Consider the following 25,038-nt stretch of genomic DNA (forward strand, 5'->3'; position numbering starts at 1 on the left):
TTTTTTTTTTTTAAGCAGTCCAATTTTTTTTTTAAGCGGTCCAATTTTTTTTTAAAGAATTACTAATCAAACTATCGATAGCATTTTATTTATATAATAGTTAACTAAAAAAAAAAAAAGTTAAAAAGGAAGAGTCAAATATTACTTTATTTTTGGCATTAACTTCGAATTAATGTTGGTGCCAAACTTTCGAAAGTTAAATTAGTTATTCTTTTACACTTTGCAACGAATTTCAAGAAAAATGTACAAGCCAAATAAAACCTGTTACGGTGTAAAAAGAAAAAAAGTTACCTGACACCAAATCTGACCTTATGAAACACTGTTTTCAGATTTTTATTATTGGTTATGAATGAAAATCCCAGAATTATCAATTCAAACATTTGTCCTTTTAATTCTCTTTTGTTGAGTGTCATCCTCCCTTTTCATATTCTAGCAATAATCTGCCAACATGTTAGGGTTCCATTTTCATTAAAAAAACGTTTCTCCATCACTGAAATATCTTGATGGAATCTCTCGCCATGTTCATCACTCGCATCACTAAGATTCTCTGCAGAATTCTTGAAAATGACAATTTTGTAAAAAAAAAAAAAACAAACAAATTCGACAAAAAGGCCAGGAATTGATTTTTCATGCCATGGTGCATATAAAAATGCCCACGCATGTCCTGTACGACTTGGATGTTGCACAGTGTAATTAATAAAGTGATTCTTCTGAAACCAGCATACATTTTTATTGCTAGTCGCCTAATTTTTTTTTTTATTTTATTTTTATTTTTTTTATTTTTTTTATTTATTTATTTATTTTTTTAATTAAAAATTTTTTTTTTAATTTTTATTTAATTTTTTTTTTTTTAAATTAAAAAAAATTTTTTTTTAATTTTTTTTTTTAAATTTTTTTGAAAAATTTTTTTTAATTAAAAATTTTTTTTTTTTTTTAAATTTAAAATTTTTTTTAAGAACTACTGATTTAATTTGAAAATGTCTAATGTCGATAGAACTTCAGGAATGTAATAACAAACATTGAATAGTAAATAAGTAAAAAAAATTTGAAGAAAAATGGCGAGACAGATAATCTTTACTTATATATTAAAGGCACTTAGTGTGTGTGTTCGTTCCGTATGAACTCCAAAATGGCTAAAAAAATTTCATACAAATACTTTGTATCTGGGAGTGTTCTTATATAGATTTGGTATCTGAATGCTTCCAATAAGAAATCGATAATCTCAAAAAATCCGATTAAAGACAGAGCAGTCAGATTGTCACCAAAGTTAACACCTTACACAGCCTAACATCACAAGTGCTTTTGTGAAGTTTTATCAAGGCCCGACATATAAAATTGACAGCAAGTTCTTTGATAAGACAAAGTTGTGTTCGAAATGAATGTTTCTGTTTAAAGCACAATTGAACCATTATACTTGACTTTTGCATTTTAAAATTTAATTCAAGCCATTATGTAAAAATAATTTTATAAAATCAACAGTAGGTTCTTTACAGTGCAATGTCGACTACAATGTATTGTGGACTAGATCACTGCAGGGAGGCATGTGAAGCTTCCTCTTAGTACACCGCAGTGGGTCCCCAACTAGAGTAGGCAATCAATTTATTTGATTCAAAAATGGTTAATTTCACTGATTTCGAATACAATAAAAATATGGTGTGGAGCATTCGATGATTTTTAATTCAATCTCGGGCCACGTTGGGTCTCCCTGCTAGTTCATTAAAATGGTCGTTCATGAAACCAACATGTAAGTGTTGGGAAGTCTCATTGGATACCCTGCTGGCCTGACTCAAAGGGTCCTAAACCCTTTAAGATCTGGCTTTTTAACAATTACGCCCCACGACAAAATATTTCTTTTAATAGTTGAATCTTTAGAAATGGGTACTGAAATTCATGAAACCTGTTTAAAATCTTAGTGTATTTTCGTAACACAATTAATGTCCTTTTTTTTTTTCCTTTTTACATTTTAACTTTCTGATGGAAAATCAATTTTTTTTTTTTTTCTCCAATCTTTATTCATCAGTATTGTTTTCTGTCATTTTATCGGCACACGTGGAAATACAACTTTTGAACGTCAATTTAAAAATTTTCATTATTCCAACATAAAGAAATAACCCGCCCCTCCATCCTTACTGCCTGTCCCCTGCTAGTTCTCTTGACCGTGGTCATCTAACTTTTCTAAATAGAGCAATTCTAATTTTATAATTGACTCTACACAATTGACATAAATGAACTACATATATTGATGGAAACTTTCGTGTAGATTTAGGTACTTATGTTTAGAAAGCCATTCTTTATATAGGGGTGATAATTTCACATCAATGTAATGAAAATCAAAAGTTTTAAAGTTTTTCTTGATTTGATGAATTTCATTGAAACTTATCTTCTCACGCCTGATTGGATAATAGCTTCAGCATTTTCTAGCGGCTTACATAACCTGCTGGAAGATGCCAGCACAAAGCTGCTGGGGGTTGGGTTGTAAACTGAATAAGTACCTTAATTTTATTTTCTATCTTCTATTATATAACATTAAGTCAGTTTGATTTTTTTTTAGAGTCAGGCCTGAATAGCATTTAAGTTGACAGATTGATAATTTATTCTTACTATCTAGTTCTTTAAATTATATATTTCATTTTTTTTTTTAATCCTTTGAGATGAGTTGTGTATTGATTTTTTTTTTTTTTTTCCTCACTGTTATCCTCATCTTCATAGTTTACAAAAACAATTATGGAAGGCAGTAATTAATGAGGATGCAGTTGCAGTTAATCTGTTTTGGACATTATTGCTTTGTCATTTACCAGAAAAATAAATTTCTAATCACTTGCATCAATTAAATATTCTATTTGCATCCCACAATTATTTTTAAAAATTTTTTTAACGCTAAATCCTCGACTCGGCAAATATTAACATTCGTGCACGTCCCATGACAATATAATAATAAAGCAGCACCAAAATTCCTCACGATTGAATTTGAATATAATAATTTATTTATGACAAAGTTTATTTCCAGGATTTAACTACTAAACTACTACACGTCATTCTAGCAGCATCCCGTCCCGTTTTAAACCTCAAAGTTTCAAATAGTGTTCTTTGCTTCATCTTTATTTTATATTTGCTTCTTAAAACCTTCTGCTCCTCATATCAAACCTCTAAGCAAATCCATCAAACGTTGTGTCTTTGCGTTCATTATTGACCAAATGGACGGCGTTGACACTGGAATTTGTTCCGACGACTTTGAAAGTCATCCGATCTTTTTGTGTTCAATTCTGCACTCATGATGTTGGGTAAGGTATAGACTCTACAACTATCCATCAAGATTTGGATAAAATAACAACTTTGGTTCGAGTAATCGTAAACAATGAAATGTGTATGTTGCATTATATTGATTTAACAAAAATGGGTTGATATGCCGTAAAATAAGCTAAAAAGAATTCATTCCTTGTTTACAATTTTTTTTATAATTTCCAAAAATGTTTTTTAATTAGAAAATTTCTCTTAATTCCAAAAAATTTTTTAATTCAGAACTTAATTTTCAAAAAAGTAAAAAACATTTTTTTAATTAAAAATTTAAAAAAAAATTTATTTTTCTCTTTATTCAACTATTGAAATATACTTTGGAATTTGGTTGTGTTCACGTCTTGTTTTGTTGTGTGCATATATATATATATATATATATATATATATATATATATATATATATATATATATATATGTGTGTGTGTGCGTGCTTATTTTTATATATTTATATAATTGTTTGTCATTTTTTTCTTGATAATTGATAAACACAAGATGTTTTCAAGAGGTTTCCTTAGTGAATATTATCTCCAACTAATAGAACCCAGAAAAAAAAAAATCATATATATATGAACAAATGATTAATAAAACATGTTAAAAAACATCTTTATTTATATATATATATATATATATATATATATATATATATATATATATATAATTAGTGTTGGGACGATTAATCAGGAATCAGAAAAATCGGAACATTTGAGGGTATTGGAGTCGAAAAAATTAGTGCCTCTTTTCCGATGCCAAAACGATTCTTTTGATTGCTTTTTTAAAAAAAACATTTGTTTAAAGTAAAATCTTTTATTGCTGGTAATAATAATAAAATAAATATTTATTGATTTTAATCAACCAGTAAAGCTAAAATCGATAGATCATCCTCCACAAATGTATTTTTTCATTTAGGAAAATATCTGCATATTTAACATGTTTTTACGGAAATCAGGGAAAATAACAATTGTATAGTTACCGTATATTGCAGCATATAAGACGACCGTTAAAGTTAAATCCTCTTTAAAAGCCAATATTTCATAAGATACCGGGTATTGCAATCTCTAGCCTAGGCTAAATAAACATGTTTTGGTGATTTACCGGTCGTCTTATACAGCGATATATGATAAATTTATTAAAATTTGCTCCAATTTTGTACCTCGTCTTATTTGACGGTTGCCTTATATGCTGAAATATATGGTATATATTTTGAGATTTCTGAAGAATCAGAATCATGTAAAATATTTTAATTGTCCCATCATTAATATATATATATATATATATATATATAACCAATAATTTATATAATGCATTAAAGAATCTTTTTTAAATAAGTAAAAAAAAAAATGTATTAAGTGTTTTAACTTCTAGTGGTGGTTTGTGCAGCATGATTTTCTGTTTTTAAATTTTGTGCATTATTCTTTTTTCAATTTATTTATATATATATATATATATATATATATGTATGTATATAAAAAAAAATCACAGGACCAAAACTTATCTCTCTTAATACATTAAAATAAAAAAGAAAGTTTTTTATGTATTAAGTCAAAAGCGGTATTAAACATTTTAACTTTATTTAGTAAAAGTTATCTTCAGGATTGAGTGAAAAAAAGACTTGCATTTCAATTTCTTAACCCCCACCCCCGACATATTTTTTTTGCTTGGAAATCGATAGTTAAAGTTATATCAATCTAAATCTTTGCACGTTGGTCAATTGCTCTATTTTCTTCCAACTACATTTCCCTTTTTGTCTCGCTCATTCCTGAAGAAGCCTTTAACTAAGTAAAGTGGAAATATTGAACCCTTTTCTCTTCACTTTTGTTTGATATCTTCTCTCAGTTGGTGTTGGCTGATCTATTGCCACCTGCAAGTTTATTGTTTGATGTTTTCCCATGATGTTGTCTTACCTTACCTATGCCTCCTCTGTGTGTATATTCATCCGTGATGGGACGATTCGTTAGAAACTGTTCAGCAATCTAGTAAGACGTCATACATGCCAGCAGTTGAGCTCAGGTTCGGTTGTTCGAATCAGAAAAATAAGATGTTTCTGAATTTTTGAGATAAGGATTGGTTATTATTTGGATTCATCGGACTACTGTTCTCATCTTGAGGGTTATTTTCACAATGTTTCGGTGGATGTAAGCACTGACCTTCTTCAGGTGTATCTTGTCAAACTCGGGAATTTGGATGGAATTTTGAACAGAACCCTTTATTTACTTCACGGAGGTAGCATGCTCTTGTTCCATCAGCCATAACTGAATTACTTGGGACATCTATTCAGTCATGGCTGACAGAACAAGAGCATGCTACCCCCGTGAAGCAAATAAAAGTTCCATTCGATATTCCATCCAAATTCCCGAGTTTGACAAGACTGACCTGAAGAAGGTCGGAGGTTACATTGATTAAAACATGAGAACAGTACGCCAGTGAAACCAAATAAGAGTTTGAAAAGCTTGTCAGATTTAAAAAAAAAAAAAAAAAGATTCTTCGAAAATCAGTCTCTTTCTGCTCTTGTTCTTTATTTCTTACTTTCCCATTATCACATTTACCACTCTCCTTCCTATGGTGAGGAAGGGTTGGACTTTAGGGGATTTTTGTTGAGTAAATTGGGCTTGTCCTTCCTGGCTGTAGCTATTAACTATATCTGCAATATTGCATTTTTTTTCTTCTGCCCACTACATCCGCAGCAGCAATGCTCAACGTTTGGATACAAAATTGGAATTTTTTTTTTTTTTTTTTTTTTTTAAAGCTTCCGAATATTTATCATATATAACAAGTACTGACCCAACGGGTCACTGATGGTCTAGTATAATATTAAAACTATATATACAAATAAATGAAACTAAACTAATAAAAGGAATTAAAAAAAAAAAAAAAAATTGTAAAAATACGATGGAATCCTTAGGTTTAATTACTTTACTAGCCAGACGCAGATGCGAGCAGAAGACGACAGATACTAATGTTGATGTATCATGGATTTTCATTGAAGCCTAGCATTACCATGTTGCCACTGCCTCTGACACAATGAAGGATTGGTTTTTGGGGAAGGAGAGGCGGACTTGTATAATAGTGAAAGAATGTAGAAACAACAGCAGATATAAATTAGAATTGCCGAATCTGCGCCGAGATGTCCCCCCCCCCCCGATGAATCTGCACTGAGACGTTTTGCAGTCCTCTGAATATTTCTCCCTCTCTTCCCCTAATCCTCTTTCTTTTCTAATCTCACTCTGATCCCCTCTGTTTCTCTTGAGGAAGGAAGAAGGGTTCTTGTTCTCTCTCTCTCTCTCTCTCTCTCTCTCTCTCTCTCTCTCTCTCTCTATTATAAAATCAATATCAATAAGAAAGACTAAATAAATTTTTAATTAAAAAAAAAAAAATTTTTTTAATTCATCAAAAATGTTATCGTCCCATCACCTATCGTCGTTTGTTGACTTTTTCTTCGGCTTCTTGTTTTTTCTGATGTGTTAACCCTTGTGTTGTGTTGCAGTACAGCCAGTATCGCTATGAGATGACCCCCATGCATGAACCGTCATCTGGTCTCATGTCAAGTGAATCCTGAACACTTAACCCCGGCCACCCAAGTATGTTGCTGCCGTCGCGCTTGGGTCTTAATTAGTTCATTCACAGCCCTCCATTTTTTATTTTATTTTTTTTTTTTTTATAACAAACAAACAAACAAAAAAGCTGGTTTGCCTTTTTTTTTTAATGTTTCTCTGGCTGCAGCTTTTTTTTTTTTTTTTTTTTTTTTCATCTTGCACGTTTCTTCTACAAGAAATCCTAACTCGTTGTTGTCTCGCTTTATTTTTTGAAATAAAACTTTTTTTTATATATCCCCTGCCCCTTTCCTAAGAAACTCTTCCCACCTTTTTTATGTTTATTTTATTTAAAACGAAAACTAGGGGGCTGGGGACTTTTAAATTCTTGTTCTATAGCATTTTAAATGATTTAAAAACCAGGTCCTTGTTCAGAATTCTCCCTATATTAAAAAAAAAAAAAAAAAAAACCGTGAAGAAATGAAAATATCGTATTCCAAAAATCATGTGAATTGATCAAGTAGTTTTGGAATAAGAAAAAAATTAAATTTTATGAGTATCCAGGGGTGTGACCGTTACACCTGCCATTTTTTTTTTTTTTAATCTCAAGTAGCGAAGGGAGATAATTCAACAATTCTTACGAGATTTTGGTAATGCTTACAAATCGTCACTGATTGCTTAAAAGCGATTTCCTTTAGAAAAAAACTACTTGATCAATTTACATGACTTTTGGAATATATTTGTTTTATTACAGGTATGTACATCATACAGATTTTTCTATTTTTTTTTTTCTTAATATTGGGAAAATTCTGAACAAGCACCTCTAAATTGTTTTTCTTTTCTAATTCTTTCTGTAAAGTCATATACGATACAATCACGTTCACAGACTGTTTCTCATTAAATTACTGAAGTTAAGCAACGTTAAACCTAGTCAGAACTACAATAGGTGACTATTTGAGAATATCAGGTGCCATATGTGCTCTCCAGTTATCCTGAATTTCTCGTTGGCACTAGAATCAAGCAGTGCTGACTCCAGTGAGGTTGAGGATTTGCACAACCCTTGCTTCACAATTATATGCACAGACACCATTACAGGGGATATCCATCGTCTCTAGTGACTGAACAGAGACCGTGATAGTATTTAAATAATAATTAAACATGATATTAATTTTTTTCTTTTTTTTTCTGATGGGATGTTTTGTTAAAAAATAAATAAATAATTAAAAAACCAAAAAAAACAAAAAACAAGCTCTTTAACCCAGTAGATCACAATTGAATTTATTTTTAAAAATCTATAAGATATTTAATTGTACTGCTTAATTACTCTGAAAGAAAGGATAACATTTTTCTATATTCAGCAACTTCTCTTTGAGAATTGTTGGGACCTTTTTAAAAATTCTTGTGAAGTTTGCTAAAATTATATTTGTTTCATAATGTATGAATTTATATAAATGATTTTTGCAATTGGAAGTCACTAACTTATTGCCAAAAATGCAATGTAACTTTTTGTGTGAACTGCTTTCTTCCTTAGCATAATGTGTAAATTTTATCTTGAATGTATAATTTCTAGAATATTTCACATGTATCCAGTGTCATGTTTACAGGAGAGTCGAGATTTCACTTTATAAATAAAATAATTTGTGTATTCTAACTCCGTTTTAGTCATTACACAAAGTTTCAACTCAATAATAAAAAAAAAATCGTTCCAGACAAGGCATGAAACCACTTGATGTAAGGAACTAAAAAAAAAGAAAAAGAAATCACCATGGATACAACCCATTTTTAGTCATCACATAAAATTTTAACTCGATAATAAAAAAAAAAAAAAAAAAAAAAAAATTTAGATACATTCAGAAATTAATGGGTTGATACTTGACTAAATAAATCAATGGAAGGGATTGTAATTTTTTAGTATCAGTTGTTATTAACGGAAACATTAAATCTTAAAAATAAATAAATAAATAAATAAAATATTGTCTCTTTATGAACTTGAATATTTTTTTTTATGGAAATCATTCCAGACAAGGCATCAAACCACTTAATGTAAGGAACTAAAAAAATCACCATGGATACAGCTTTAATGATGATTTTAATAACCAACCTATTAGGTCTCAATGTCTTATAAACACGAAACCAAATAATTTCTTTTTAAAATCTATAAGATATAATAGTTCTGCTTACTGTATAATTACTTTGAAGAAAGGATGAAATTTATCTATATTCATCAAATTTTCACTGAGAGTTGTTGGGACCTTTTTCAAAATTCTTATGAAATTTGCTAAAATTATATTTGTTCGATAATCTATGGATTTATATAAGTGAGTTTTTGTAATTGTAAGCCACTAACTTATTGCCAAAAATGTTTGTAACTTAGCATAGCATGTAAATTTTATCTTGAATGTATAACCTCTTGATTTCTGAAATACATCACCCATACCTATTTATAAAACAGTCGATATTTCGTTTTCTAAATAAAATAACTTCTCCTTTAAATTTGTGTATTTTAACTTTTCATTCGAATGATTAATCAAAAAATTCAGAACTTTTGATGATATCAGAATTTGTGCCTATTTTCCGATGCCAAAAACGATTCTTTTGTCTTTTTTATTTGATTTTGTTTGAAGCAAAACCTTCTATGGCTGGTAGTAATGATAAAAAAATAAATATTTATTAATTTTAAACAACCAGTAAAACTAAAATCCATAGAAGATCTCGCACAGGTGTTTATTTTTACGTTTAAGAAAATATCTACACATTTAATATGTGATTTTACAGTAATTGGCAAAAAATAACTTTATAATTGAATATTTAGAGATTTATAAAGTATCAAAATTGGTAATTGTGTCAGACTTGGAGAACTTAGTGCAGAATCAGTAATTGCATTGGAATTGGGGGGGGGGATATTAAAATCGTCCTATGACAAGTTGTAACCCATTTTTAGCCATTACACAAAATTTTAACTCGATAGTAAAAAAAAAAAAAAAAAAATTAAATACATTAAGACTTAATACTGTTTTCCTTGCAATCTGATTTTTTTTTTTAATCTTTAAATCCGTTTATGGCGACAGACAAAATAAGCATCATTTTCAACAATATTAATTTCTATGACTGCAAGTACCTGAATTTTGGTAATAATGGCACTTAAAAATGGTACAAATGAATCAATAGGAAAAAATGGCACATGTGGAGGGGAAAAATGTAGATGAAAGTCTGAAACTGAGTTTCTCAATCTAGAATATAATACATGAGGGGAAAATATAAAAAATATTGTCAATTAACAAGAAAATAGATTCTGAGCCAGAAAACAGCAATTCTTTCCTCTTTGTCAGAAACATCATTCACGGAATGTGAGGACTAAAAGACAAAATCATGGAAAAAAGAGTGACGTGGCTGCTGAAAGTAGATCAAAGATCCATTTTTACTTTCCTTATTAGTTTAATGCAAACTCCAAAATGAACAGACAATGAAGTATAAGCTTGAACAGGTTTATTTAACAACTTACAGATTAAATAGAACGTGGAAGCTACAGGATGTGTAAGGATTAAATATTATAAGACACGTTTTATTTACCTCTTAAAACTGTCATGGCGGATGCCCCATTTTTATCCAAGGGTGATAACTCGTCTTTGGTCTGACAAAAATAACTTTTTTTTTTTTTTGTTAAGGCTGTGCCTAACAAAAATCTTCCCTGGATGTATTATTCTTGTCCCATACATGTCATAACAATTAGCAAAATGACTAGGGTTGGCTTAGAAAAATGTTAGAAATCACTGCTATGTATGTGGTATGTGCCGTTTTTACCTGTGCCATTATTACTGTGCACCCAAGTAATGACATCCTCACGCACAAAAAATTTTGCGACGCCTAAGATGTAAGAGGTTGTAATTCAAGTGACAAATTCATGGGACGTAATCGCAGATAGTGCTAGCAGGCTACGTTCTCATATTTGAGGAGCCCCTACTGGAGAATTTTGATGGGACTGCTCAGGCGTTTTTATAAGTCGGAATGCAATGATCCTAGTGCACTGACTTTTCAAAATCACATGTGACCTTGTGTATAATCTTCTGGCAAGGAGTTAAGTAATATCTACAAAATTCTCAGGCAACATATCTGTATGTCTGTAACAACTTTTAATTTAATTAATTTGTTTAGTAGATTATGATTTAAAACAATTTTCTAATCTAGTTGCAAAAATCTGACAAAAAAAACAACAAAAAAAAGGACTAGCATGCAACAGTAATTTTATAATTTATGACTAAAATTGGATTTTCAATCATGTAAATTATGAAACAAATTATTTTAAGTTGAAGAGGAAACCCACACTCTAGCCTGATTATATTTTGTTCTTTGCTCCTACAATAAAGACTTTCACTTTTTGCATAATGCAGCAGCAATTCGTTGGTCTTTGCCAACAACAAAATCACAAACAGTAGCATTCAAAAACCAAAAGACATGTTGACCAAATAATTTGTCTTTTATTCTTCCTACATTTGCATAATCGCATTAATCTTCCATTTAACCGGTTTTAGCTTCATGTATCACTGTTCCCTGCAGCAGGCACATGCTAACCATGGCCACTTATGGATATGTCTCTTCATATCGTTACCACAGTACCATGTCTATTTCTCTAAATTATTTATGGGATTTAAATTTTAGCTTCTCGTAAGTCATCCACTGATTTTAATGCAAAATTTTTATTTTATTTTTTTTTGATTCATTATTTTATTGTATTGTGTTTTCTTAAAAGAAATTAAGAGAAAATGAAAAAAAAAAAAGAGGGAGGGGTTTATTGATCTAAATGAATGTACAGATTCCGGGCAATATCAGGTAGATAAACCTAGTTTTCAAAAAACTAACTTTAAAAAATTTTGTTTATATTAACCTTCCTTTTTTAACGTAAAAAATTTTTTTTTTTAATGGTTGTTAACTTGTCGCATTTTGTATTTTAAAATAAAAATAAAATGATTTATTTTAATACTTTGTTTTGTCAAGTCTATTTTAAAAGAATTTTTTTTGAATCTAAAATGCTTAATCCTCATTAATCTAGACCCGCTCATAAGAATGTTTTTATCGTTTTCAATAAAAAATATGATTCCTTTTATTACTGCCTGCTTAAAAAATTGTTTTGTTTTTCTATATTAAAAAGAAACTTTTTTTTTTTTTTTTAATCAGCATTTATTAAAATGATGTGAAATCATAAAAAAATCATTTGTTCATTATTTTATTTATAATAGAAATAGTTTGCGTATTAAATGTAAAAAGATGACTTTGGTCAAGAAAAAAAGACGTAGCATTAAATAATTACTCTCATCAATAAATTTGTTTTAATAAGGAAATGTTGCTATGGAAACTTTTTATGAGAAAGTTAGTTTTAAAAATTATTTTTAAATTAAAAAAAAAAGTAATAAAAAAAATATTTTTCCTTTTTATTTGTTTTTGTTTTCATTTTTTTCATTTTAATTTATTTTTTGTTTTTCATTTTTTTTTTCCTCCATTTTATAAAAATTTTTTCTCCATTTTTTTTTTTTTTTTTTTTTTTTTTTTTTTTTTTCCTCCATTTCCCCCCTCCCCCCCAAATGACTTAGCATTAAATAATTACTCACATCAATAAATTTGTTTCAATGAGGAAATGTTGCTATGGAAACATTTTTTTTTATGAGAAAGTTAGTTTTAAAAATTATTTTTAAATTAAATACAAATTTAATAAAAAAAAAATATTTTTGATTTTGTTTTCATTTTTTTTTTTTTTTTTTTTCATTTTCATTGTTTTTATTTTGCTATTTTTTCTGTTTTGTTCATTTTTATTTTTGTTCATTTTCTCTTCCCTTAAAAAATAAAAGGAAAAAAAAAAAACCTGATTTTTAAATGTAAAAAAAAAAAAAAAAATGTCAATCGAATAATAAAGTATCAACAAATGATAAGATTTTATTTTCCAAATTTAATATTTTGGAAAAAAAAAAAAAAAAAGAAAAAGAAATCCCCCCCAAATCGTTAGTTCTTTGCCATTTCCAGGATGAATATTTCAATCATCTCTGCATGTCGAATGTTAATTTCGATCAAAAGTTCCATTTATTTTTTACATTTTACTTAATCTGCTGATTTAACCTTTGTTTTCCCAATTAAATTTATCACCATAACATTTCATAATTAATAAAACCTCATCTCGAATAATAGGCACAACACTCAGCATCATTAGTTAGACCTGACTGTTAGCATAAAACATTAACAATAGACTGCATACTAATAATTAAACTAATAAAACGATCTTGATTACAATCGCTAATTGTATGGAATAGTGTTAAGTTGAAATTAATCCTCACTTAAATTTTAGCCAGTAAACGAAGAGCTGTTCAGATTTGTTAAAAACTCAAAGACTACACCTAAAATAAAACTAATGTTCCAGAAAGTGTACAACCATTATGGTTCTTAATATTTGTGATAATTTGGGTTCTTAAGACTACTGTTCTTATTTTGAGTGTTATTTTCACAATGTTTCGGCTGAAATCACCTTTGGCCTTCTTCGGGTGTAGTTGTTAAAGAGTGAAGGTAAAGTATTTGTCCAAATTTAACTGACACATTTCTAGAGGTTGAAGGTTCAATCCTCAGTGCAGGCAGTACTATGAATATGAGCGTGAATCGCTGTATGCTTCTACCCGGTCATGGCTGATGGAACGAGAGCATGCTACTCCTGCAGATTGAATAAAGTGTTCTGTTTGAAAGTCCATGTGGATTCACAAGTTAAGCAGGAAAATTCCAGATCCGGAAAGATACACCTAAAGAAGGTCGGAGATTATATTGGCCGAAACGTGAGAATAACACTCAAGATGAGAACTGTAGTCTGAATCATCGAAATAAATTGGGTTGTAAATGCGTATCAAACATTGTGCTCCGTTTTGTGAATTTGGACATCAAAATTGGAAGGTGTACAAAGAAAAGCAATAAAGCTAATAAAATTTTGTGAATTTGGACATCAAAATTGGAAGGTGTACAAAGAAAAGCAATAAAGCTAATAAAATGACGTATTGTTGCTGATTTTGTCATCAGATGTCTTCAAATTACGGAACGTGACAAGTGAAATCATCCGGGGAAGGGGAGTTCAGTTTGTGAATTGTGTTACCTTGATATTTTCTTCCGGATTTTCTGGTTGGCATGCGTCAATTTTATTTTATGGACCAGGTGCACCCATGACTAATACGATACTTGATGGTGCTTCTTGTTTATCTGACAATCAGCTGTTACTTCCTCAACGCACAACAAAGCATGCATTTCTGCTGTATTGAATTATACTAACTTTCAACCTAACACAACAATTTGAAACAACAAAAATTGTGACGTCGGATAATAGTTGACTCAAGGTCTGCAGCAAAACGGCATCAGAGAATTTTTTTTTTTTTTTTAGGAAAGAAATAAATATATATTTCGTAAAGTAATATTTTTTCTAATACTAAAAACTAATTCAAAACAATGAAACAAACATTTTATGAAAAGGATGTTATAGTTTGCTTGAAGCATTGTGTGTAATGTGAAAGGAGTTGTTTGAAGGCTATATCAATGCAGTTTGTGGGGAAACACTGTGGACACGAGTTAGTATGTAAAAGAATAATATTTTCAATTTTATAGATCAAATTTTTCTTTCTCTTCATGAGGGGCTACTAATTGGGATCATATCTACAGGGGACTGTGAGCAGTGAGATGTCTGTCGGGGCTCTATGGACAAATTTATCTTTAGTTGACCTTTGACAACTAAATATTTTCGTTTACTAGCCAAATAGAAAAGTTACTAGCCAACCCACGTGATTTTTGGAATATGACATATTTTTGTTCTGTGACGATTATGTACATAATAAAGTTATTTTTTGTATTTTTTAATAAGTTTAATTCTAAATATACAACAAATTTTATGTTTTTACTTGAAGGTATAAACATTCTCATTTCTTCAGATATTTTTTTAAACAGCTTTCGTTAAAAAAAAAAAGTATATTGTTCAATTAAACTTTTATTGTTTAAATAATTTAACTTTGTTCGTTTTATTAAAAAAAAAAAGTTGAAAAGATATTTTTCACTCAGTAGTGAACTTTGGAAAATTGTCAGTGAAAGAAATGCAATCGCTAAAAAATAAGCGTTTCATTATTTCTAGTCGCCATTTTGAAAAATCACTCGCAAATGCGACTGTTTCACTCGTAATGTAGAACCCTGATGTATATTTTGATCTCATATGTTGTTTGAATTAAGATGATTGATCACCTTAGTCTTGAAAAGACTGACACTGCAGGTAGCAGGAAAAAAATAAGCAGGAAGAGAGTTCCAAAAACCTGCAGTCAATGGAAAGGAACTCCTGGAATGGGAAGTTGTATTACAATGAGGTTTTAAGACAACAAATGGAGGCAACTAGACAAACAAGTCAAATGAGCTGGAACAAAGGAAGGACATAATTCTGAAGAACACATGTCATAATAGTATTTATAGAAAAGACTGAGACTAGCAACATCACATCTGTCTGAGAGAGACTGCAGTGAAGAAGAAAGGGTGGGGGGGGTCAATCAAATTACAGATACCGAGTTTATCATTACATCCCGTCTTGTAGTAATGTTTGAAACAGTATATTCTTTGTTGAAGCTCATGGTAAGATCAGGTGTTGCTTCCAAGATCTATAAAATAAGGAAGATAGATGAAGAATATATGACAGTAAAAATTTTGTGCAGAGGGATTTGTTTTTTTTTGTGGTGGTGGGGGGGGGGAGGGTTTGTTTTTTTTTGTGGTGAAAAAAAGTTGAAGATATTTTTCACTCAGTAATGAGCTTTGTAAAATTGTCAGTGAAAGAAATGCAATTGCCAAAAGATAAGCGTTTCATTATTTCTAGTCGCCATTTTGAAAAATCACTCGCAAATGCGACTGTTTCACTCGTAATGTAAAGCCCTGATTATGTTTATTTACCAGCATAATTTTTCATAAGATGGTAGATGTTGATGTCCCTAATTTTTTCCATGGAAGAAGAGATATTACTCTCGAAAAGTAGGGACATTAACACCTACCATCTTATACGACACATTATGTTGGTAAATAAAAATATTGTCATCACACTTTTATCTACTAACCCATGTCCAGTGTTTCCTACAAACCGAATTGATATGTTTTTTTTTTTTTTTACATTTTCACCCCAAACAATGCACAGTGCCACTTTGATGTAGGAAGCTACTATCAGGGAGTTGAGCAGCAAGATGTCTGTTCACATTACACTTGAACTTCTGCATGTCAGTACAGTTGGGGAAGCAAGAACCCAAAAGGGAGTTCCAAAGTCGAGCAGTTTTCGAGAAGAAACTATTAGAGCAGAAGGCTTTCTTACATCTAGGGGTCTCTGTGTAGGGGTGGGACTTTTCTGCTTGTCGGATTTGACGGGGATATTTACGTCAAGGGGGGTACAAGGGCTTGTAGTTCATCAGAGCATCCACCATTAAAATACTTGTAAAACAGATTAAAAAACATGGATTAAATAAATAACGTAAATAAAGAAAAATAAAAGACTAAGTCTTAGTAGAACAATAGAGTAGTTGAAGTAGGACAACGCTGTAAATCAGGTGTGTCAAACCTGGCCGCACCTGCACCACAGGAGTCAGTTTGACGTGCTTTTATACTTATCTTATGAATCCTAAGAATTTGTTGGCATTGGTTTCCCTGATATTTATTTCTAATCAGGACAATTTTTAGACAGATACTTAAGGAGAGACCACATGAAGGTTGCCAACATCCTAAGTGAAAGTAATTTTTTGGAAAAAGGTAAATTCGGGCTTGTACCACTGTTATATTTGACACTTGTTACTGAAATTGTTCAAAAAAAAAAAAAATAAATAAAAAAAAAATATTCCGGAATATATTTCTTCTAATACTGTTTGCTGCCGATTTTCAGTTGCCTATTTCTCTTTTTTCTTTTTTTTACATGTGGGTCACCACTTATCAAGGCCCGAAGGCCACTCAGGGATAAGGGTTATTGCATGTACAATCACCAAAACAAAATGTATGATTTGGGTGGTTTTCATCTTGGCTGGTATTCTCATAACGTTTTAGCCGATAGAACTTCCGATATTCTTGACACTGGCTCATGTAAAGGTTGTAATTAATTTACTATTTCTATTTTCTTGTCGGGGCATGAGTTTCTTCCTGATGCGCTGAAAACAATTCTAAGAGTCAGATGCGTCCTGAACTGGAATGCTGCTGTCACATACGGAGAGCACTCATCGCTGTCTTTACAGAGTTCAAAATCGATTTTGAAATCTTGTGGATGAGGGAGGAGGGGTGATCTCTCTCTTCTCCCAGAGCAGATGTTGCTAATCTACTGTTATTTCCATGGAAGGTGCTCGACTGAGCTCCAAGACATCTGCAACAACAACTCATCCTTCAAGCATAGCTGCAAAGAGTTTTTCTGTACACCTAACATCAAACGGAATTTAATTGAACAGTTTTTTTTTCCCCCCCACAAACTTCCCATCTATGGAACATGTTACTATGGGATTACTTCCCTAAAACATGGTCGTCTTTGAATTCAATATCAACAAACATTTGTTCTAAGTATGTCCTCATAAGTCATCAAATTTTGTTCATTACATCATTTTCATTCAACAAGCAATATCCCATCTTATTAATTCGTTGTATATATAATATTAAACGAAAGATAAGGAATAAAAGTTATAACTTTATTATACCGGCAAAAAATCAACAGTCGGTTCTTCAATATGACAGGGGCACATTCGAAATAAATGTTTCTGTTTAGAGCACAGTTGAAGTATGCTAGTGTACTTTTGTATTTTAAACTTTAATGCAAGCCATTGTATATAAATATTTTTTTTAAATAAAATCAGCAGTAGGTTCTCTACAGTGCAATGTAGACTACAATGTATTGTGGATTAAGTCACTGTGAGAGGCATGTGTAGCTTCCTCCCCATACACCACGATAGGTCACCAACTAGAGCAGGCAATTAATCCATTTAATTGAAAAACGGGTGATTTCATCAATTTCGATGACAAAAAAAAAAAAAAAAAAAATGGGAGTGTGAAACATTCGTTGACCATCATTCAATCTCGGGCAACGTCGGGTCTCCTTGCTAGTATATATAATTGTTATCAAAGAGTAAATCATTAACAAAGCAAAACTTATCAAGATAAGAGAAGCAAGCAATAATATTAAATGAAAGATGAATAAAAGTTGTATATAAATTTATTATATCATCAAAACAATAAGGAAAAGTTCCTATTTACAATGCCTCCCCGCGAGGGCAGAGTTAGACACCAGGGTCGTTTTTTAAAGTGGAGTAAAGGAACAAAAATAAAAAAATTCTCAGTCGTGGAGTATTTTTCCTCCACTGACAGAGAACAAGAAATTGAAGTGCAGCATCTGAAGAACAAATACTACACTTTGATCTTGTCCCGAAGGCTAAGCCGGAAAAGTTAAGGCGAAAATTAAAAAAAAAACAAAAAAACTCTTAGACCATGGCATTTCAAAGCTAAATGCTTCTCCACTTTTGGATCGTTATATTTTTATCTATATTTATATTGAAGCGTCCTGAAAGACGACTGAGATGAAATTATATTTCTGTATCCTCTGCTTGCTGTCTCTGGCTTTTTTTTAAATTTTTTTTTTTTTTTTTAATATATATACATAGGCACCACCACTTATCCTCGAGTGGCCTCTTGGCCTTGATAAGGGGTTAAAGAGTGTACAGTAGAAATTGGACAATATAGTAACCGTTAGTAATGGAAATTCGGTGAATTTGTTAACTTATATGGAACGGCTCATCAAAAACTTGTTTACATTAGACTTGAAGACAACCATATTGTAATCAGCTGGAAAGCAGGAAAACGGAAGACAATTCCACAGGCGTGCAGTTCTAAGAAAGAAGCTTTGTTCATGGAATCTACGTTTAGGTTTAGGCACAGACAAGAAGTGTGGGAAATTATTGATAGTGATTTCTGCTAGACGAGTGTTTCTTGTGAAAGTTTGACGAGGGGGGGAGGACCATAGAATGGAGCTCAGCCGAGCACTTGCCATGAAAATAACGATAAAGCAGAGACAAACTCGCAACATCTCTTCTGTGAGAAAGAGGTTGCAGGAATGAGAAAAGGACATCCCCTACAAGGCTACGAAGTCTATTTTGAACTCTATCAAGGCAGGATAATCCTTTCTAGCAGCTCCTGCTCAAATGCGGCAACAGTACTTCATCCTTGGACGTACCTGGCTCTTATATAGATAGAGAATCCTCTCCTTCTTTCTCTTCTATCTTCCCTATTTTTCGTTTTTCCTTTTATTATTGGCTCTTCTTTAGTGTTCTCTATTATTACACAGTGGCCTTATTTTTATTTTTTTTCGTACTATTACCTATATATATATATATATATATATATTACCTATTTACCCTTACATGTTGTCCCTACTTTTAATTACTATTTACAATCGTATTCCTTGATTCTCATTTCATATCTAAATCTCATTAAGCCAGTTTTTTCTATATTTGTATTTGGTATAATTCTGGCCCTTCTCATCTGATTAGAAGCATTTTGCTTCGAAATGCCATGGGCTAAAGAGTTTTTGGGTTTGTATTACTGTACACATAGATTCGAAAAAGTTGTCAAAAAATAAATATATAACATAAATGTTATCAAAGGCAAGATAAGTTACTTTTCTACCAAACTGGATATATTTTTCGTGTTTTTATTCAATTTAACATGTTTATTCAGCTCGAAAAGCATACAGTGTTTAGCGATGTATTGGAAAATTCAAGATGGCGGCCGATTCTCTCTTTAACACGGTAAGTTCAGGAAAAGGTGTTTGTTATAAATAATAAACTAGACAAAATACTATTAAAAACCACCGAATATATGTCAAGTTATGTCACGGTAACATATATTGAGCGAATTTCTAACAGTATTTTGTCTAGTTTATTATTTATTACACCTTTTTCCAAACTTACCGTGTTAAAGAGAGAATCGGCCGCCATCTTGAATTTTCCAATACGTCGCTAAACACTGCATGCTTTTCGAGCTGAATAAACATGTTAAATTGAATAAAAACACGAAAATTATATCCAGTTTGGTAGAAAAGTAACTTATCTTGCCTTTGATAACATTTATTTGTTTTATATTTGTTCTTTGACCACTTTTTCGAATCTATGTGTACAGTAATACAAACCCCGATTTTTTTATTTTCTTAAATTTCCCCTGAACTTTTCCTAAATTTGGTATAATAAAGTTATATATAACTTTTATTCCTCATCTTTCAGTTAATATATTTATTTGCTCCTCTTAATAGTGTTGAGCATTTTTTTTTTTTTTATCTTGATAAGTTTTGTTTTGTTAAAGATTTACTCTTTGATAGCATAATTATATATACTAGCAAGGAGACCCAACGTTGCCCGAGACTGAATGCTGATCAACGAATATTTCACACTCCCATATTTTTATTGTCATCGAAATCGCCCGTTTTTCAATCAAATTGATTAATTGCCTGCTCTAATTGGGGACTTCTCATCGTCCTTGGGGAGGAAGCTTCACATGCCTCTTGCAGTGACTTACTCGACAATACATTGTAGTTTAAATTGCATTGTAGAGAACCTACTGTTGATTTTATAAATTTTTTTTTTTTTTATATATATATAATGGCTTGCATTAAAGTTTTGAATATCATACTTCAACTGTGCTCTAAACAGAAACATTTATTTCGAATGCACCCCTGTCATATTAAAGAACCTGCTGTTGATTTTATGCCGGGCCTTTCTGTTTTTGTGATAATAAAACTTTTCAAATGCACTTGTAATGTTAGGTTGTATAAAGTGTTGACTTTGGTCAAAATCGTCTGTTCCTTTTTTTATTGGATTATTTAGATTATCGATTCTTATTGAAGACATTCTGATACAAAACCGGTCTAAGAACACTGCCAAGCACATAAAATACTTTGTGTGAAATTTTATAAAAATCGACCCAATCATTTTCGAGTCTATAGGGAACCAACTCGCATGCGCACATACAAAGTTCCTTTTATATAATAGTAGAGATTTTGGTAGATATTTAATTTTTATCCATAAACCTGTTTCATCCTTTTCGGGGAATCATCAGTGTGGAGGATGATTGCACTACCAGTTGCACAATTCGAAGCCCTCAGGCCAAAGTCCACATTTTAACCTGAACATCTATTTATTCCTTTCACCAGGGCTGAACTGTTAGATGAAGCGTCCGAGTTAGGCATGTCGAGCCATAAATGTGGGAGAGGGCACGATAACCATTTTAGCATGAAAAGATCTGACATAGGTTAACATGTGAAACTCTACGACCAACATTCTGAGCGGGTTTGTCTGGCACAAGGTCATTCAATATCGAACATTTAATTAGTTTAGTTAAACACCTTCCCTTAATAATGCTGAAATAATTTCTCTTTTGGTGGATTATTTCTTAACATTCAAGAGTAATAGAATGGGAACCATTCTCTTTTGTTTATTTTTATTTTTATATTTTTTTTTTTGTTTAACTATAAGAAAAATTCATAATTTCTAATTTGTCTTGTTTATATTAACGTTGTAAAACCAACAATGTTTTATTGTTTTATTTTTTAATTTTATTTTTGTCTGATTTTTTAAATTTTATTTTGCTTTCTGTGTTGTGACTTGCTAAAAAGAAATGCTTTGTAAGTGAATGTATTGTTTTTTTTTGTTTTGTTTTTTATGTACTGTAAAAATCAAACTGGGTTATCTCCCCTTTTTTGCTCTCTTTAAATGAGTACATTTTGATCCATGCATTTTTATATCTTATGAACTCTCAGGAAAACAGTGCAGTTTTTATTTTATTACCTCTCTATTATGCATCAACTAGCTCGATTTTGAAACAAAAAAAGTTCATTTTGTCTTACATTGTACTAGCAGGCCATCCAGCATTATCTGGTCATAAGATACGTTTAAATATGATATTTTAATTCATGCAGATTATGTATTTATTATTACAGAGCCAATTCTCTATTAATTATTATATTGTACCTAATATATAGTAGTGAGATCCAAAGTAATAAAAAAAAAATGACTTGTGTGCCATCAGCTAGTATTGAAACTAAAACGTACAACTCTCCACCCTCATTCCTTAGCCTCCGAGCCACAGCTATATATTAAAAAAAAATGTTTAACCTATGAATGTAGATTTGTGCGTGAAAACAGGTTTAGTAGGTTACTCCTGCCAAGGTTAACTGTTTTATTTTTAGTTTTGACTTCATAGCAACAATTTTGCCAATTAAAAACTAAATCGAAAACGTGCTACAGGTCTGAATTCCCTATATATTAAATTTAAACTCTAGATCAAATATTCAAAGAGAACTTTGGTAGAGATTTTTAACCCGCACACACCAACAAGGTCACTTCTATATAATATTTCCACGTACTAAAACATTTTCATCTTAAATTCTACACAATTATGCTGAATGTAAAAACTATGCATAAATAGAATTAAGTGTAATAGTGAAATGAAACCTATCATCTAATAAGAAACCATATAAAATGAATAATTAATGGGCATTTTTCAAAGGAATATGCAAATCGGTTAACGTTTCATATAGTATCCATTAATAATTTTTAAATTTAAAAAAGAAAAAAAAGTAGGCTTTTAATATCAATGTCATAGCGAAAAAAATTCCACTTTATTGATAGATTTTAATTCTAAAATAAAAGTATAATTATATCTTAAAATTTAAAAAAACTTACTCGGAACTTTGAATCATTATTAATTGTGACTCTAATGTTGTATTATTGCTAATACATGTGTGTGTGTGTGTGTGTGTATATGGATATACTAGCAGTATATCCATATACACACATCGTTGCCCAGTCATAAAATACTCATAAATATTATATTTAAATTAATGCAGATTTCTTATCTATATATAAAAGCGAAAATGTGTGAATGTATGTTCACTTTTTGTGTATATCTGTAAAAGACTTTTTTCGTCGGCCTTCTTGCTCGGCTCGCTCGTTCTTAAAACTTTTTATACCACGTCTAAATGATAATATCTACGACTTAAGAACGAGGGTCGCGTGTGTATTTAATTTGCCCGACTTTCACGCGCTATTTTTTCCAGATATTTCAATCGCCGCATATTTCAATCGCATATTTCTTTCGCTTTTCAGTATAAAACTAGCCAAAAATAAAAAAAGCCACGTCATGTTTCAAAGTCAAACATCACGTGACTTAAGTTTCTCGCACCTGTCAATTTCATTTTATAAACGTTAAATTAAGATGCTTTTCATTCCTATTTTGTCGTGGCCGAGATAGCTAGGTCCCAGGGTTTTTTTCATTTCGTTTCCACCTCCATGTCAAAGGTTCGGGGTTCAAGCCTACTTTCCTACTAAATTTTTTTTTCTTTTACACCTCGAAACACCCGGCCAACGTTTTTTTTTTAAAACAGGGTTGTTTTGATTCCCCCCCCCTCGCCACACCTACAAACACCCAGGCCATGCCGGGTACCCCCACCGCTAGTTTATTATAAACAAGAATACTGTAGGTATTAAATGTAACATAAAATTCCTTAAAAAAAAAATGAAGTAATAAATAAATAAATAAACAAACAGAGACATGTGCATGCGAGTATTGTTTTTTTTTTTAAACAGTTCACTTCTTATAAGTAAAAAAAAAAAAAAAAAAATACTCGAGTTGAGATTAAAACCTAAAGACAGTGAGTGAAGTACAATAACCATTAGGCCATCTTGACACGTTCTTTAAAGTGTTTTCAAACCTACTTATTCTTAACATAAAGACATGTTTAGAGATGTGCATGCATAGTCGTGAAGCAATTAACAGATAAAAATCCAATCACTCCAAGTACCAATTTTTCAATTTCGACCCGATTAGCATGTCTTTTTTTTTTTTTTTTTTTCGGAATGAAAACAGATTAAAATGTTTTCCATATATCTGAATATCGTATATACCAAATTTCAAGTCCGTAGATCAAAAATTTTGTTGAGTATATTGGTTGAAATAGAAAACAGAAAAATAACTTTGGTCTTCTTAAGTTGAAAAATATCTTTGGTCTTCTTAAGTTGAAAAATATCTTTGGTCTTCTTAAGTTGAAAAATAACTTTGGTCTTCTTAAGTTGAAAAATATCTTTGGTCTTCTTAAGTTGAAAAATACCTTTGGTCTTCTTAAGTTGAAAAATAACTTTGGTCTTCTTAAGTTGAAAAATAACTTTGGTCTTCTTAAGTTGAAAAATAACTTTGGTCTTCTTAAGTTGAAAAATATCTTTGGTCTTCTTAAGTTGAAAAATATCTTTGGTCTTCTTAAGTTGAAAAATATCTTTGGTCTTCTTAAGTTGAAAAATAACTTTGGTCTTCTTAAGTTGAAAAATAACTTTGGTCTTCTTAAGTTGAAAAATATCTTTGGTCTTCTTAAGTTGAAAAATATCTTTGGTCTTCTTAAGTTGAAAAATATCTTTGGTCTTCTTAAGTTGAAAAATATCTTTGGTCTTCTTAAGTTGAAAAATATCTTTGGTCTTCTTAAGTTGAAAAATATCTTTGGTCTTCTTAAGTTGAAAAATATCTTTGGTCTTCTTAAGTTGAAAAATAACTTTGGTCTTCTTAAGTTGAAAAATATCTTTGGTCTTCTTAAGTTGAAAAATATCTTTGGTCTTCTTAAGTTGAAAAATATCTTTGGTCTTCTTAAGTTGAAAAATATCTTTGGTCTTCTTAAGTTGAAAAATAACTTTGGTCTTCTTAAGTTGAAAAATAACTTTGGTCTTCTTAAGTTGAAAAATATCTTTGGTCTGCTTAAGTTGAAAAATATCTTTGGTCTTCTTAAGTTGAAAAATATCTTTGGTCTTCTTAAGTTGAAAAATATCTTTGGTCTTCTTAAGTTGAAAAATATCTTTGGTCTTCTTAAGTTGAAAAATATCTTTGGTCTTCTTAAGTTGAAAAATATCTTTGGTCTTCTTAAGTTGAAAATCTGGGACTAATAACAGTGGTCTAAAAATAGATCCTTGCTTTTAATTCCATGAAAATAAATAGTTTGAGTACTTCCTGGGATTCGGAAGGTTAGCGTATCATCAACGGCCAGTGGGGGTGGGTGGGGTGGGGCAAATCTTACGACCGCCTCAAGTGGCGAAAATAGTTGCTATATGTTGGTATACACAGCCTAGATATTTAACAATTATAACATAACAGGTATCAAAATATAACTATATATCTTTATTGACGGTTTCTGTGA

The 25,038-nt window shown here is 30.8% G+C and overlaps 1 protein-coding gene across 23 annotated transcripts in view; it reads left to right on the forward strand.

Annotated features, from left to right (window-relative positions):
* LOC145266322 (protein tweety homolog 1-A-like) overlaps positions 1 to 25,038 on the forward strand; it is a 301,166-nt gene that overhangs the window by 203,668 nt on the left and 72,460 nt on the right. For 4 of the 23 annotated variants that reach the window (XR_013864700.1, XM_080121898.1, XM_080121893.1 and 1 more), the window contains one exon: positions 6,776 to 6,869. The exons of 15 other annotated variants lie outside the window; for them this stretch is intronic. Coding sequence is in view for 5 of the 8 variants with exons in the window: in XM_080121898.1 (XP_079978024.1) it covers positions 6,776 to 6,847 (72 nt within the window). In the remaining 3 variants the exon portion in view is untranslated. Of the gene's footprint in view, positions 1 to 6,775; positions 7,128 to 25,038 lie in introns of those variants that run through there. 4 more of the 23 variants (XM_080121901.1, XM_080121891.1, XM_080121904.1 and 1 more) reach the window with 2 other exon arrangements.

This window comes from Euprymna scolopes, chromosome 41, assembly GCF_053919585.1.
Source record: "Euprymna scolopes isolate OS-2025 chromosome 41, ASM5391958v1, whole genome shotgun sequence".
Taxonomy (NCBI): Eukaryota; Metazoa; Mollusca; class Cephalopoda; order Sepiida; family Sepiolidae; genus Euprymna; species Euprymna scolopes.